The sequence below is a fragment of the Apus apus genome, chromosome 6 (genome assembly GCF_020740795.1).
Source record: "Apus apus isolate bApuApu2 chromosome 6, bApuApu2.pri.cur, whole genome shotgun sequence".
NCBI classification, from domain to species: Eukaryota; Metazoa; Chordata; class Aves; order Apodiformes; family Apodidae; genus Apus; species Apus apus.
In genome coordinates this window covers 15,082,877-15,096,583 of record NC_067287.1, presented here as the reverse complement: position 1 = coordinate 15,096,583, position 13,707 = coordinate 15,082,877, and the positions used below count along the sequence as shown (strand labels likewise).

The window sequence follows — 13,707 nt, the reverse complement described above, 5'->3', positions numbered from 1 at the left end:
GGCAAATGAGAGAGGGAAAGACAATTATTAATATTCACCTAAACCAGCATTCAGTGGTGCCTCATCTCCCAGCTGTCTCATCTCCTGGGTTGATTCTGATCCAATCTAGTTTGGAAATTAGAGTAAGATAATGCCAAAGAATGAACTAGGTGTTTTTGTTTGTTTGGGTTTTTTGTTATGTTTGTTTTTGTTGGTTTTTTTCCCCTTTAAAATGGTTACACTGGAAACATTCACTCATGAGGGATTTTAAGGCAGAATGAATCTTTCTGATCATGGTTTCTGATCAGGCGTAAACTGTTTCTGTTTAAATGAACTTGGTTTTGTGCAAACTCTCTGAAAATGTTGGGTTTTTCAGTGATTGTACAGGGGTTTCTGGGTGGAAGTACCATGGCCCCTTCTCCCTCTCCTGTTCCTCACCAGGTCTGCTTAACTTTTGAATACCTCCTAGTTGTGTCTTTTTTTGGGGGGAGACTTTCTCTTCTGATCTGAATACAAAGTCTTAACCTTGCTTTTGGCTGCAATGAGTGACCCTCTGAAAGGTGGAGCTAGCTGAAAAGTAGGAACTTCTGTGGATTGCTTGTAAATCAGGAGAGAATTGGAGAGTGTAAGGATCCTACACAACACTGAGGAACAGGACTCTGAACTGCAAAATATTTTAAAGTCCTTTGTCCCATTAATCCTAGCTTTGCAAAAGTCTGTCACTAAGGAGCAGTTTGCTGGATTTCTTTAAGCTGGCACAAAGAAGGTAAAACTGTTTCATGCAAGGGGTAGGAATCTGACTGCAGGCTCAGAGAGATCTGGTTCCCCAGTGGTTTGTGTGCTCTTTGCAGAGCCCTTTGGTGTCTGACATTCCTGCTGTCCTACATAAGTAGGCACTTGTGCTGACCTTCCTGTTGAAGTGTGACATCAGGTCACTCATGCAGGGATTTGCCATCCTGCATCCCACTGCACAGGGTTATGGGGGAATGCTGTGCTGTTGCAAATTACAGAATAGAAACATTTTCATTAGTAAGCTTTGAGTTTTCATTTGGGGCACTGGAAAAAGAAGTCACCTTGGACAAATGTGGGAAGGGGAATGTGTTTGTTGCTGGTGTCTGCTATCAGCAACAGAAACCAGGATCATTCATTTTGTCCCTGAAACTTGGCAGAACTTGTGTTGGTGTTGGGGTCTGTCAATGTCAAGGTCAAATGAATAGATCAAATTTGAACTCTTAACTGGGAGAAAGAGGTCTTGTACAGGGCATATTTCCTTTGGTGTGGGTGGCCAACAGCTGGCCAGGGGTTGCTCTTGCATTCAATCCTTATGGATAAGACCATGTGAGATTGCTGAAGCCAGCAGCTGAACCTGCTGCTCAATGACTCCTGCTAGCACACCTCATGCTTGGCATACCCTTCCTTGCTTCTCCAGTCAGCTTGGTGAGAGTGCTGTATCAGCCAGGGATGCAGACCTCCTCTGTTCCTCAGAAGAGATGGGTCTTTGCCACGACCTTACCTGACCAGAGAGAGTCCACATGGGGGTGTGGAGGACTCTTCTTCGACACCATTTGGGATGCATTTCAACTCTTTCTGAGACCTGGCAAGGGGTGGGGGCCACTCTTATCTCCATCTGTATCCAAGCTGGTGGTTGAGCAGTTTTTGAAGCCAGTGGATCTTACAGAACGTAAAAGACATTAGTGGATGTTTGAATTACTTTCTCAGTATCCAAACAGGGAAATACATTGAGGGGAAAACCTGAGACTAACACATGCAAGCTGAAGGGGCATCAAGTCACTTGTGATGTGTCCCAGGTTCCTGGGACACTTATTTGCCTGCCACAGAAGTAAAAAGAGTCACTGTTGTCCCAGCCCTGCAGGGTACTTGTCTGTGCCTGAGCTGACAATGTCCTTTCTCTGTTATTAAGGCTGAAGAAGAATTAGTAAAAGCTCAGAAGGTGTTTGAAGAGATGAATGTTGATCTGCAGGAGGAGTTGCCTTCACTATGGAATAGGTGAGTGCTGAAATGTTTTCCCAAGGGCTGGTTGGAAGGAAGTGAAGATCCAAGCTGTTATATCACCCTTCTCTTTAGCTTGGGCTGGGTGTCTCCTCTTGTTTCCTGGATCACCTCAGAGATGTTTCCCATCTCAGGCTTTCTGTGCTTTGCTTCATGATTTTCATGAAAAACTGAATTTTTACCACAAAGAGAAACTTTTTTTCTAAGATTTTTCTGATTAATCCCTTTGCCCCACCAACTCTGCCCAACTTTCCTGGCCAATGGTCCAGCTTCTGCTGTGGACAGCAGACAGAGCATTCTGGGTCATAAAGATTTTGGGGGTGAAACTGGCTGGCTGGAGGAAACATCTGCAGTTGAGCAGGTATGTCTGCTGACTGATTAAGCAGAGATAAGATGTCAGAATGGTTTATGCAGTCACTGGGGTTGGAGAGAGTCAAGAGGTGATGCTTGTGTCATTGTGTCTCACCATGCAAGCTTGTGAGCACCTGATGAAGCAGCAAGTTTAACACATGAGGGAGGATGAGAGGACAGGTTGCTGTGCTTTGGGTGCCACATTCAGGTTGGGACTGTTGGGTGAACAAAGAGGAAGGATTCTGGTGTGGCTGCCTTATCTGGCCCCTAAATGTGCTCCTGGCTATGGGACACAGGATTCAATGGAGAACTACTAGTTACAGCTTTCCTCTTGTGCTTTATTTAACAAATGCTGCCAGAGGAAAGTGGGCTGAGAGAGTAGGAAGACTTGAGAGAATTTGCCTTACCAGTGATTTTGGTGATAAAAAGGGAGGAGAAAGAAAGAGACCAACATTTAGCTTGGAGGATGACCTGGAGGGCAACAGAAGTTGATGTATGGGAGATGGCAGTGGAAAGCAGGCAAAATCCTGCTAGGAGTTTCTTATTTTCAGATGCAGTGATTGCATCTGGGTTAGCAATGCTGGTCTGTGGGGATGGAGAGAGTGAGCAGCAGCAGGGTGGGACAGCAAAGTGCTGATGTCTGCCTTCAGTCCCCTTTCCTCCCAGGCTGGGACAGGACTGCTCAAAGCAGGGTGCAGGCCTGGCTCAGGAAGGAGCTGGGAGAGATACAGGCATCTATGTGGTCCCATGTGCAGAACCATGATGGGCTGGTCTTAGAGAGCATCTCCCTCCTGCTGTTGCTCCTCCAGCTGGGTGCTGGTACAACACTCTCTGTTGGCAGCTGGCAGACTGTCTAGAGGAGGGAGGGTGGCAGGCAGCTGCTGGGGTTTTAAGGTGCCACAGGTTGTTCCCAGGCTCCTGCTATCTAGCTGATCCCTCTGCTTTCCTGTTGCTCTCTGTGCTTGTCCTGTGCTTTTTTACTCTTCTGTCCCTGAAGCAAACAGTTCATGTTTTTTTTGCTTCCCCTGGTGCTGAGGAACCTCAGAGTTTATTAATATCTGTTCTCCTTTCTCCTGTGAATTTCCCTAGCTGTCCCCACACTCTGAGTCAGTCTCTGTCCTTTTCCATCACCCTTCCATTGACTCTTTTTTTTTTCTTTTTTCTTTTTCTTTCTCCTGTTCTTTCTCCCTGCCCTGCCATGCACCTCCCTTTCCCTTTAGCCAGCACAAATTTAGATTCTATCCTACTGGGCCTCCTCCTCACCTTGGGCATGTTTGCCCCATACCTGGCCTTTGCTCCCACACGCCCTTCGTGCTTCTCTGCCCCCCTTCTCTTCCAGCATATGCTGGATCTAACCATCCAAACCAACTCAATGAGAGTTGAGTTTGAATGGGAATGGTGACTGGGAGGTATGGAAGGAGCAGAATTGAAAGGTTTTGGGAGAGCATTGTGTTTAAGTTCTTCTTTCTCATTTTTCACTTGGCAGTCGTGTTGGTTTCTACGTCAACACATTCCAGAGTATAGCAGGTCTAGAAGAGAACTTCCATAAAGAAATGAGCAAGGTAAGGTAACCAGCAGTATATCCTCCTTATTCACCCTCTCCTCATTGTTATTACAAAACCAACAAACCAGAAAAAATGCTGGAAAAAATAGGATATTTACATTATCTACATTACAGGAAAATGTTAAGCCGTAGCTTTTTCTGAACCACTGAAATGGAGAAAGGTAGTTTGAGATAGTAAGGTAAAGGCACAAAGCACAAGGAGGAGACCACAGGGCTGAGCAACAGTGCGAAGTTCCTGTCACTTGACAGGGCTTGTTTGCAGATCCATAGGGAGAAGAGAAGCCACTTTCAAGCATATCTCTTTCTACCTTTTTGAGTTTGTCTACACTATGGATCTGTAACATATAACCTGGGCACTCTCAGCCTGTTATCTATTTGCCCTCTGCTGCCTGGCAGCAAGTTGCAGTGAACCCTCATCTATCCAGCAGTGAGGATGAAAACAGCAGGGAGTGTAGCCAATCTGCGAGTTAGCTGAAGGCTGAGACCCACCTCACTCTGGTCCCTCAAGAAGGCACTTCCCAGCAGTACGTCTCTGCTTTGGCTTCTTTTCTGCCCTGTGACTCAAAGAAGGCATTTGAGTGCTTAGCATGGCCTTTGCACAGGCCACTAGTTGGCCACAAGTTGGGAACCACAGCAGTAAGCAGTGTTGTAGCCTGGTGGTGGCAGGCTGGATCCTAGTGCTGTGTGCCAGCTCCTGTCAGAGCCCTCATGCACAGTCTGGGAAAGCCCCCATTGCCAGTTTCGTTTACAAATATGTTCTTGTTCTTCCACTTACAAGCCAGAGAAGTCTTGAATTCCTTAGGTTGATACTGCTCCTAAGAATTGCACGCCTTGTGTAAATGTAGCACTAACCTTGAGCAACTGAGAGTCCAGCTGGAAAACTTTTATTCCCTTCCCTCCCAAACGTCATCCTGACAACAAGACAGCCGCTAAGCAACAGGCAACACTATACTCCTTCAATTCCCAGCAGTCAGGGGCCCTCTGTCTTGGTGTAATGCATCAATTTTGAGCCCTGCTGATATTTCATGGGGACCTTTCCAATTAATAGCCTGCTCTTTTCCACTGATCAGTGAACTGACTGTTAAGAATAAGGAGTATTGTTATAATTACCAGTTTAGTGCTGTTAATTTGCATTCAGCAAAACATGGGAAAGATTCCTGGCTAACAAGCCAGGAAATTCTCTTGTGCTGTGCCTTGGATTTCTCTTTCCTGAGAAGTTTTGTATGAGAGCTGGGCTTTTGCTTTGTTCCATAAGGACCATCTGTTTCTTATAATCATTATAGCATTCAATTAACTGCTAGTGTTGCCTGCACGATACCTACAGCATTGATTGCATTGGATCCCTCCTCCTACCAATGATAAATCTGGTGTCTCATCTTGTTTGTGAATTGGCCATTTCAGAGTAGGAGGGTCTGGAGTGAGTATTGCTGCCTTTGGTGGCTCAGAGTTTAACCTCTAATACTGCATTTCTGGAAAGATATCCAGGTTATGCCCAAACCTAGATGGCAGCCTGTGAGGTCAAGGCTTATTGTTGACTGGAAATCTGTCTGCCTTTGGCTCCACAGTTAAAATGGCCATATCCTAAGCTCTGTAAGCAGGTCTGAGGAACAGCTTTGGCCACAAATCCACAGTGAAGCTTCAGTTCTATCATATAGTAAATATCCTGCCCACTTCTGCAGTGGTACCTGGCAGCACACCACTGGGGGCAGGTGGTAAAGAAGTAAAGAGGATGGTGTGTAAGGGAGACAGCATTCCCATGAGATGCCAGCAAGCTCTTCAACATTTTTGAGTGCTCTAGCATTTCTTGCCCCATGGTGCAGTAGAAACAGATGTAGGACTGTCCTCTCTTGGGATAGCAGAGGATGTGCATATGTCAGGGCACAAGCCCGTGCTTGTTCAGCCTGTGAAGACCAGCCCAGACTCTCTTCTGGAACTTGGGCTCTTTTATAATTTTTTTTTTTTCCTGTTTTTATATTTTGCAGTTGAACCAAAATCTCCATGATGTCCTGCTGGGTCTAGACAAGCAGTACTCAGGCAATGCCTTCCCTGTTAAAGCACAGCCCAGGTAAGTAACTTTGGGAGTAGTCTTTCCCTCAGCAGGGGAGTGGGGACAGGGATGTCTTAACCAGGGGTATTGTAACCTCCATGTTGTCAGCTGGGGAGTGATTTGCCTACCTGTATACAGGTAGTCAGAGCTAGTGCCCTCTTGATACTCCCTAAAGTATGTCCAAGATTGCCCTTGGGACTGGGTGACATGATGCAATACCCCTTACCTTTCTAGAGCAGCATCTGGAGGCCTCAACTTTCTCTCAGTGCTGATGTGTAGGTGACTGACTCAGCTCTACTTTTCTGAAGTTGAATTCTATGCACTGATAATTCTAAGCTGCCTTTCATTCTGGGTTCAGTTACTCAGCACCAGTTTTGTTCTTTCCCTCACAAGCTTTTACCATCTACCTATAGCCTGTAAGCTTGAGGGCCAAGACCCCAATTATTTTCCCAGCCTCCTGGCCCTCCAAACTTGGAACAACATGTTTGCCAAAGCCTTGTGCCCCTCCTGGGTGCCCAGCTGAGGTGCATTTCCTGTGTGTTGTGTTGTGGAAGTAGTTGCAGCCTCACTAATATGAGGCCTCCTGATCTCAGAGCACTTCCAATCTGCACATATGCAAGGAGTGTGTGTCCTCCAGGCCTGTAGTTTTCTTTCCTTGGCTGAGTCCATTCCTGTATGGCTAAATGCAAGTCTGCACATTCTCTAGCACTGACGGGGGAGGGAGAGGTCGGGCTCTGGATGAGGCTGTCTGGCTCCCATCCAAATGTGTGAGTGATGAAACAGTGTCGAGCTCTGGCTTCCAGCTGTTGCTCATCCCACGTGTCGGGTGAGCAGGAGCACAGCCCAAGTCCTCAATTGATGTATTGATGGAGGGAGGAGATGAAGTCAGCATGAAGTAAGGGCAGGCTCTGGTCTGAGCACGTTGATTTGGAAGGGCTGTATCAGCTGCTGAGACCTCTGTGCTCCCTTGTCTCTCCTCCCAGTTTAACCTCCTGTTGCAGTTGTTCCAGCAATTTGTGTTGTGTTTGCTAGCTCTAAAGAAAGAACTTGGAGTTGAATTTGGCCTCTGAATTTTGGATTGCTAACACCAAACTTTCAATGCTTCTTGTGAAAATACTGTCTTCCCAAGTTAGCATGTGATGCCTATTGATTATCACAGCCCAACTAGACTGAAGCCTAGTGAAGAGGCTGTGGTGCCCATCCTCTTGCTGCCATGTGCTGTGTTGTCTCTGCAGCATCCTCCAGAGTCCCTGGAAGAGGATGAGGCAACAGGACAGATGAATGCTGTAGCCATTGCTTTGTTCAACTCCTTCCTCCTCCTTCCTTTCTTCTCAAGGAAGTGATTGTGGGTTGTGGGGTTAGCCTGCCTCAGACATGTTTGTTGTTGTGGCATGAAGTTTCTGGCCTGGGAGAACTTCCAGTGGATAAACTGTCCTCATGACCCTTGCCCCTACGAACTGCTAGCTTCATCTGGGTCTGTAATAGCTCTCTCAGCTGCAGCTCTGTGCTTTTTGTCTGGCTATGTGACCACATGGCCCTAAAACCCAAAAATGAGCATGCACACAGAGGTCCTTGTGTGGGCAGCAATCTGAGTGCTGCTGCTTCATCACTCATTCCATGCATCTTGGATGACATGCCAGACCTGCTCCAGAGAGACTCTTCTTCCTGAGCACAGTGAAGCATGGTGTTGTAGGAGGATGTAGCACAGGTTTGCCAGGGTAGTAAGTACATTTTGTGGTGACCAGGAAATGTTGTGAGGTACTTCTGCCTCCCCTGCACAGCTGGCCTCTCATTGTTGCGCAGGACTAGAGTGAGAGTGTGCAGGAGGAAACAGCCCTCACTGATCTGCTTGCTTATTGTGGCCTGCAGTAAGAGCAGATGCTTCCCTAGCCCTTCTCTACTGGGAAAGAGATTGGAGATGGATACAATGGCAGGAAATGTACGAGGAGGTGTGAGAAGAGAGGCAATTATTCACACACATCATTATGGCATTCATGTGAGGCCCTGCAGAAATATAACTGTGACTGATGAAACTGATACTGGCTGTGTAGCACAGTAGCACAGAGCAGCTGATGTACTTCTGGGAACCTCAGACATATGTTTGGGATTTGTTTCTGGAAGAATTTGGTCAGGATTCAGATGCATAGGAGACCTGGGAGATCTGTAGCGTTATCTTAGCATGGTTGAATAAACTGGAAAAACACATAGCAGGAGAGCTGCTGATTAGATTGCACATAAGAGTGTGCACAGGTTGCATAAGTAAAGGAGATTGGAGAGCTTATTTCTTGAACCAGTATTTACAGGTGAGAGTGAGAAGCTGTGGTTATCTGTGAAAAATGGACATTTACAGTTCTCTGCTGGTGTATACAGTTTCCTTGTTGTTTTCGATGTGCACTCTGGCCCCATCTTCCAAAGAGCAGGGGAAACACTAGTTTAGTTACATAAACACAGATATTTGACAGGCACAAAAACCTTCCTTCTACCCTCTCCAAAACAAGCTGTTGCTTTCTAGGAACCTAGAGATGTGTGCACCTGTTTCTATGTGTGCGCCTGTGTGTGTGAGAGAGAGAGAGAGAGAGAGAGATCTTGGCATTTTGATTGTAGTGAGTTTTGTGGCACCAAGTGAACGGGTGCTTGGGAGCTTAACTTTTTCTCCCTGGTTTGACTGTGCCATCCTGTAACGGAAATGATTTGCGTGCCATCCTCAACAGAAAGAAAACTAAACTGTTCGCCAGGCTGAGGAAAAAGATGAGCAGGTACTGGTACGGAGAGCAGCATTTCAATACATGTTTGATTTAGTTCCTAAAACTGGAAAGGCTGTTGCTGGACTCTTAACAGCCTGGCACGTGTTAACCCTGTGGTGGGAGAGGGGTCTTTTGCATGATACGAGGTGTTCATGGCCTGTTGGGTCTTGCTGAGATCTTTCTGTGTCTGGATAATCCCATTAACTGCTTGTGTGCCTGGTTTGAATCCTTGCTTCTTTTCCTGTCTAAGAAGGCAGTGTTGAGAGCTCAGGCATTGTCTGTTCAGTTGGTTTTGTGTGACTAAAAGCATGGTGCTGGGTTTTCCATGGGAAATATAGCAGCTTTGGTGATTAACAACTTGTAGTTTTGTCTAGTGGGGCTTGCCCTTTTGACCAGGTCTGAAATGCTGCATTCTCATTCCCTGCCTGGCCAGGGAAGACCACGAAGCAGGTCTTTCACACTCAGATCTCCTGTCCTATCTACCTGTTGCAGCTGGGAGGATTATGGGGTGGGAGAAGGACACTTCCAGCTTTCTCCTTACTTTTCTTGAGCATCCTCACTATCTTGCTCCATCCGTTTCAAAATTTCATGCAGGGCTGAAGGAAGAGGAAGCCTATTGTCTTGTATAAAGACTAATGACAACATCTTGCCTTTCAAGACAGTGATGGTATTGAATAACTGCATTGCTACAATGCCTAGAGTTACCATAGCCAAGGTGAAGGACTCTTAACAAGAACAGGCTCTGGGGCAAAGTGGGAATTGCTGCATAATGGCCTGGAAACTTCCTCTTTGTCTCTGCTATGCATCCTCTGTAAAGTGGGAGGTTGGAGAATGGTAATGTCATAGAGAAGCTGTTGGGCAAGTATTGAGTTTTATATCCTCAAATGAAAATTAGTGAAGGAATGTCTTGTGTTGCTACTATTCTGAGACTTTCTACTGTAGGAAAAGGAGTAGTACTTGTCTGGATGTGTGTCTCTGTTCCTTGGTTGGACCAGTGTTGTACCTGCAAGCAGTCAGAAGGTGCAGTCCCTGAGAATAGACGGATGCTACAGCAAAGGGAGAGCTAGTAAATCTCAACTCAATGAACTCTAGCCACAGTGTCCTCCCAGCAGTTAAGGTACCTGACCTGGGTTATGCTGGGGATTTCTGCTGTCAAAGCAGCTGCTGGGATTACAGAGAAAAGTGCAACCCCTGGTGCAGGAAAGGAGGGTCTGGGACTTGGTCATTCTTTGATTTGCAGTAAGAATGTACATTTGGGACACTCTGTGTTTGGGTATGTAGGTGTTTTTTCCTCCTTTCTTCTGCCCTTGTACCCTCCCACCCTTCCCCACCCCTCCCCATTTTTATTTTATTTTAAAATAATTTTCCAGCCTGCTTTGGTGATAAAAAATAAATTACTTTTGGCTAAAAGACTCTTGTCTGAGCTTTAGCTTAGATGCCAAGCTTTTTTTCTTTTTAATTTGAGAACTTGGCAGTAGGTGACTGGTTTGTCTTAACCATATTGGAAAGTAGGTTTCATCCTCTAACGTACAACTGTAACAAGCACATGGGAACCACATCTGCAGATGTTACTCTCCATGTCCAGAACAGATGATGTAGCCCCATGAGGGGTCTGGGAGCTCACCAGCACTAAAAGAGGATAGGGAATTTTGGCTTTCCCTTCAGCTGCAGTAAGTGCATGAGACCCTGTTCCCAGCTCTCTTATTTGCAAAAGAAGGTTGACACCCTTTTCCTTCCCTGCCTGATATTCCTGAATTTGGCATCACTTCCCAATTGCTCATGGGAAGGAAAAAGAGCGAAATGACCTTGTTGTTTTGACTTGCTTTTACTGTGTTACTCATGTCAATGGAGACAGTCCCCACACTCTTGCTTTTACCTCCCTGGCATTTCCAGGAGCAGGCAGACAGTTTGGAGGCAGAACTCTGCTCTGTGTGGGCAGTGTGTGCTTCTTGGGGAACTGAAGGACAGAGAATCCTGGTGACAAGCTTGCCTTGATGCTGGTTGCACTAGCTAAGTGCGTGCAAAACAAGTGCAGGAATAAAGGTGCCACTCGGGGCTGGGAAAGGCTCAGACAAAATTAGCACTGGCATTTTCCTGGGGGGATCAGCCAACACATCAAACAAGCTGTAAATAGTAGTGACTTAATGAAGGCTTTAGTGTGGGGCCCTCTCAACCCTTGTAGGATGAGGGGAAAAACAGTGCTGCCTCTCATGTGGGATCCTTTTACCCCAGTATATCTCCAAATTAAGTCACTGCCAGGCACTAGAAATAATGCACTAAAAAGCTGTTTCATGGCCATTAGAAAATAAGTCTGAACTTGTTTTTCATGGGAAAGATAGCCTCTTCAGGTCTCTAGAAGGAAAAGCCTACCCTTGTGTTAGTAGGCCAGCTGGTAGACATTAGCTATCAGCTACACAATTTTCCCAGTGCAGTCTGGGCACTTGAGGAGCCTGGTAGTCCAGCTGTAGGTCATTGTGTGCCCCATCTTCTCCAAAATGCTTTCAACTCTAGGGAAGGTAACATGAATTTTTATCTTTCCGTAACTCTAGCATCAGAGAACATTTTCTGTCATGTTCTGCTGTTCTCTAACTTTTAGAGCAGGACTTCCTTACCCTCAGCCTCCAACCATTACTTCTTTTAATCTGCAGCACAACCTTGTCAATTTTGCAGAATCCTTCATACAACCGCCTGTTTTGAAGTGATTTCTGGGGACCTCTGAGGAAGGACACTGTAGGCCTATCCAGTCAAACTGAGGAGCTGCAGGGGTTGACGTACATGTTCTTTAGTCACTCTTCTTCCATGTTCCCCTTTCCTTTCCCTCTTTTTCCCTTGGTGTGTGTGCCCCTGGTTGAGAGCTGCTGGCAGAGAACATGACTGGGTTTGTTGCATCGTGTTGGTGTGCTGCTGGCATCAGTGTCATCAGAAACATCTGACCTGCATGTGGACCTGAAAACAAGTGCTTTGTGGGGAAATGTGTGAGTGGGGTGTAGATATGGAGAGAAAGGGGGCCATGGGTGAGGATGAAGTGAATGTAGAAGGAATGGGACTGGGGAGCTTGAAAGCTGGAATGCTGAGCAGGGAAAGATGCTTGCTTGCTTAGAAGGGGGAGTTTGCTGAAATGCCTTGCTGTCCCTCCTCTTGCTGTCTCCCTACTTGTGAGTGTTTAAGAATTAGACCATCATGCATGTTAGCCAGTGACCACCACACCTCGAGCATCCAAGTGTGAGTGGATGTACATGTCTGGAGCTCTAGGCTCTCTTGGGACAGAGCAAAGAAATAATCAACATGATGTTCCTGCAGAATCGGGTCTGCATTGCTCTATGCCAGGATTTATTGTCTCAAGTTGTAGGAAAGGATTTGTTCCTTCCAGCCTTCTCCCAAAGCTTTTAACTTTACAAGAACTGCACCTTTGTAAGTGGAAGGAAATACCACTCTCTGCAGATGAGGTTGCACAGCTCTTTTGCAATATTCTGTAATACGCTGTTTTTAGCTGTGTACAGTTTTGCTAAACTGTAACCACTTCTGCTGAAACACCACCTACTAGTGTCTGCTTCTGCATGACACTAGATAAATTGATTAGTTGCTTTTTGGGGAGCTGAATTTTGGCCAAGATGATTCAGCTGTTCCCGAAATGTAGGCAGAGTAAATAGTTTTTTACCTTTATCCCTGTTGAAATTATCTGGTAACCAACTTTTTACTGAATCTCTCATGATTCCTTACTTTGAAGCCTGGACTTGGGCATGGCTTTAGGGAAAGGCATGTGCCTCTTGCTGTTCCTTTGAAAAATCTGTCCAATTTATGAGCCAATAAATGTCATTGGCGTATATGCTCCTTGTGTCTTTATTCCCTGAAGAATTCTTCTTGAATGTCTATTAGAAACAGTACTGGAATAAGGACCAAGGAAGGAAAGGCAAAGGCAGAAGGAGTTAATAATTGAAAAGAAGGGTGGGGAGAGTTTTCATAGTAGAGAGATCTTTACTTGTAGCCAGAATCTCACTGTTTCCTTGATGTATGGAATGATCTGTGAAACTTCTGGCTACTTGACCCCTCTTCCAGCTTAGCCAGTTTGTACCACACAGAGGAATATGATAGTCTGCTATTATGGCTTTAGTTCAGGTGTTGTGAATCAATTAGTCATAATCCATGCAGATGTCACTACCCCACCGTGCAGAAAAACTCTTCTCTTTAGAATTTAAAGCTACAGAACTTAACTCCTTCCCCAGTGCTAAAAACTATGACTTAATGTCAGACACTTAGATTAGAATCTGGCAGAATTAATGATGGCTGGTTGGGTTTTTTTAATTTTATTTCTGTGTTTGAGGCAAAGTATATCCATGCAGTAGGAATTCCATGAGTAGCCTGTTGTACAGTAATACTTCTGCAGTATTGGACTGCAAATGAATCAGCAAAGATGCTTCATAGAAATTTGTAGAGCCTTCAAATGTCTTCATTGTGTGTTTGGGCAGCAAAGCAAAGAGATAATTGAGGCCACTGATCTGTGCTGGTTAGCACACCTCCTCCTAGGTCTGGCTCAGACTTCTCTCTTTCTTTTTCCTTCTCTCCCCCTTTCTCTCTCTTGCTTTCTTCAGTGACAGCACCCCAGCGAAAGCAAATAAAAGCCCCTCGCCTCCACCAGATGGATCACCCATCACCAGCCCTGAGACCAAGACTGTCAACCACGAGCTGGAACCATCTGCTTTGGAAGCACCTGGGGCAAGCATCCCAAAGTCACCATCTCAGGTAGTGTCCCCATGACATTGACCATGTCTCTGCAGTATGACTGCACAAGATTCATGACTCAAAGACGTCATCAGTTGGGACCTCTTCCTGCTAATGAGCACAGAGAATATGACATGATGGTTGTTCTCCCTCACTGATTCCTGAGGAGTTCCTGAGAATGCAAGTCACTCATTGGTCATCTCTAAACCACACAGGGAATAACTAAGCTGTCTCTAAATGCCTCCACAGGGGGAAGGCCAATAATACATTTTGCTCTCTGGTAGGATGGCCAA

General features: G+C 45.8%; 1 protein-coding gene across 9 annotated transcripts in view; it reads left to right on the top strand.

The window, feature by feature from the left end:
- The window catches only part of BIN1 (bridging integrator 1), a 95,247-nt gene that overhangs the window by 58,914 nt on the left and 22,626 nt on the right, over nucleotides 1-13,707 (top strand). For 6 of the 9 annotated variants that reach the window (XM_051622841.1, XM_051622840.1, XM_051622839.1 and 3 more), the window contains exons 8-12: nucleotides 1,901-1,986; nucleotides 3,827-3,902; nucleotides 5,887-5,969; nucleotides 8,663-8,707; nucleotides 13,285-13,435. In XM_051622841.1, the coding sequence (XP_051478801.1) occupies nucleotides 1,901-1,986; nucleotides 3,827-3,902; nucleotides 5,887-5,969; nucleotides 8,663-8,707; nucleotides 13,285-13,435 (441 nt within the window). The remainder of the gene's footprint in view (nucleotides 1-1,900; nucleotides 1,987-3,826; nucleotides 3,903-5,886; nucleotides 5,970-8,662; nucleotides 8,708-13,284; nucleotides 13,436-13,707) is intronic. The other 3 variants (XM_051622842.1, XM_051622843.1, XM_051622838.1) reach the window with 1 other exon arrangement.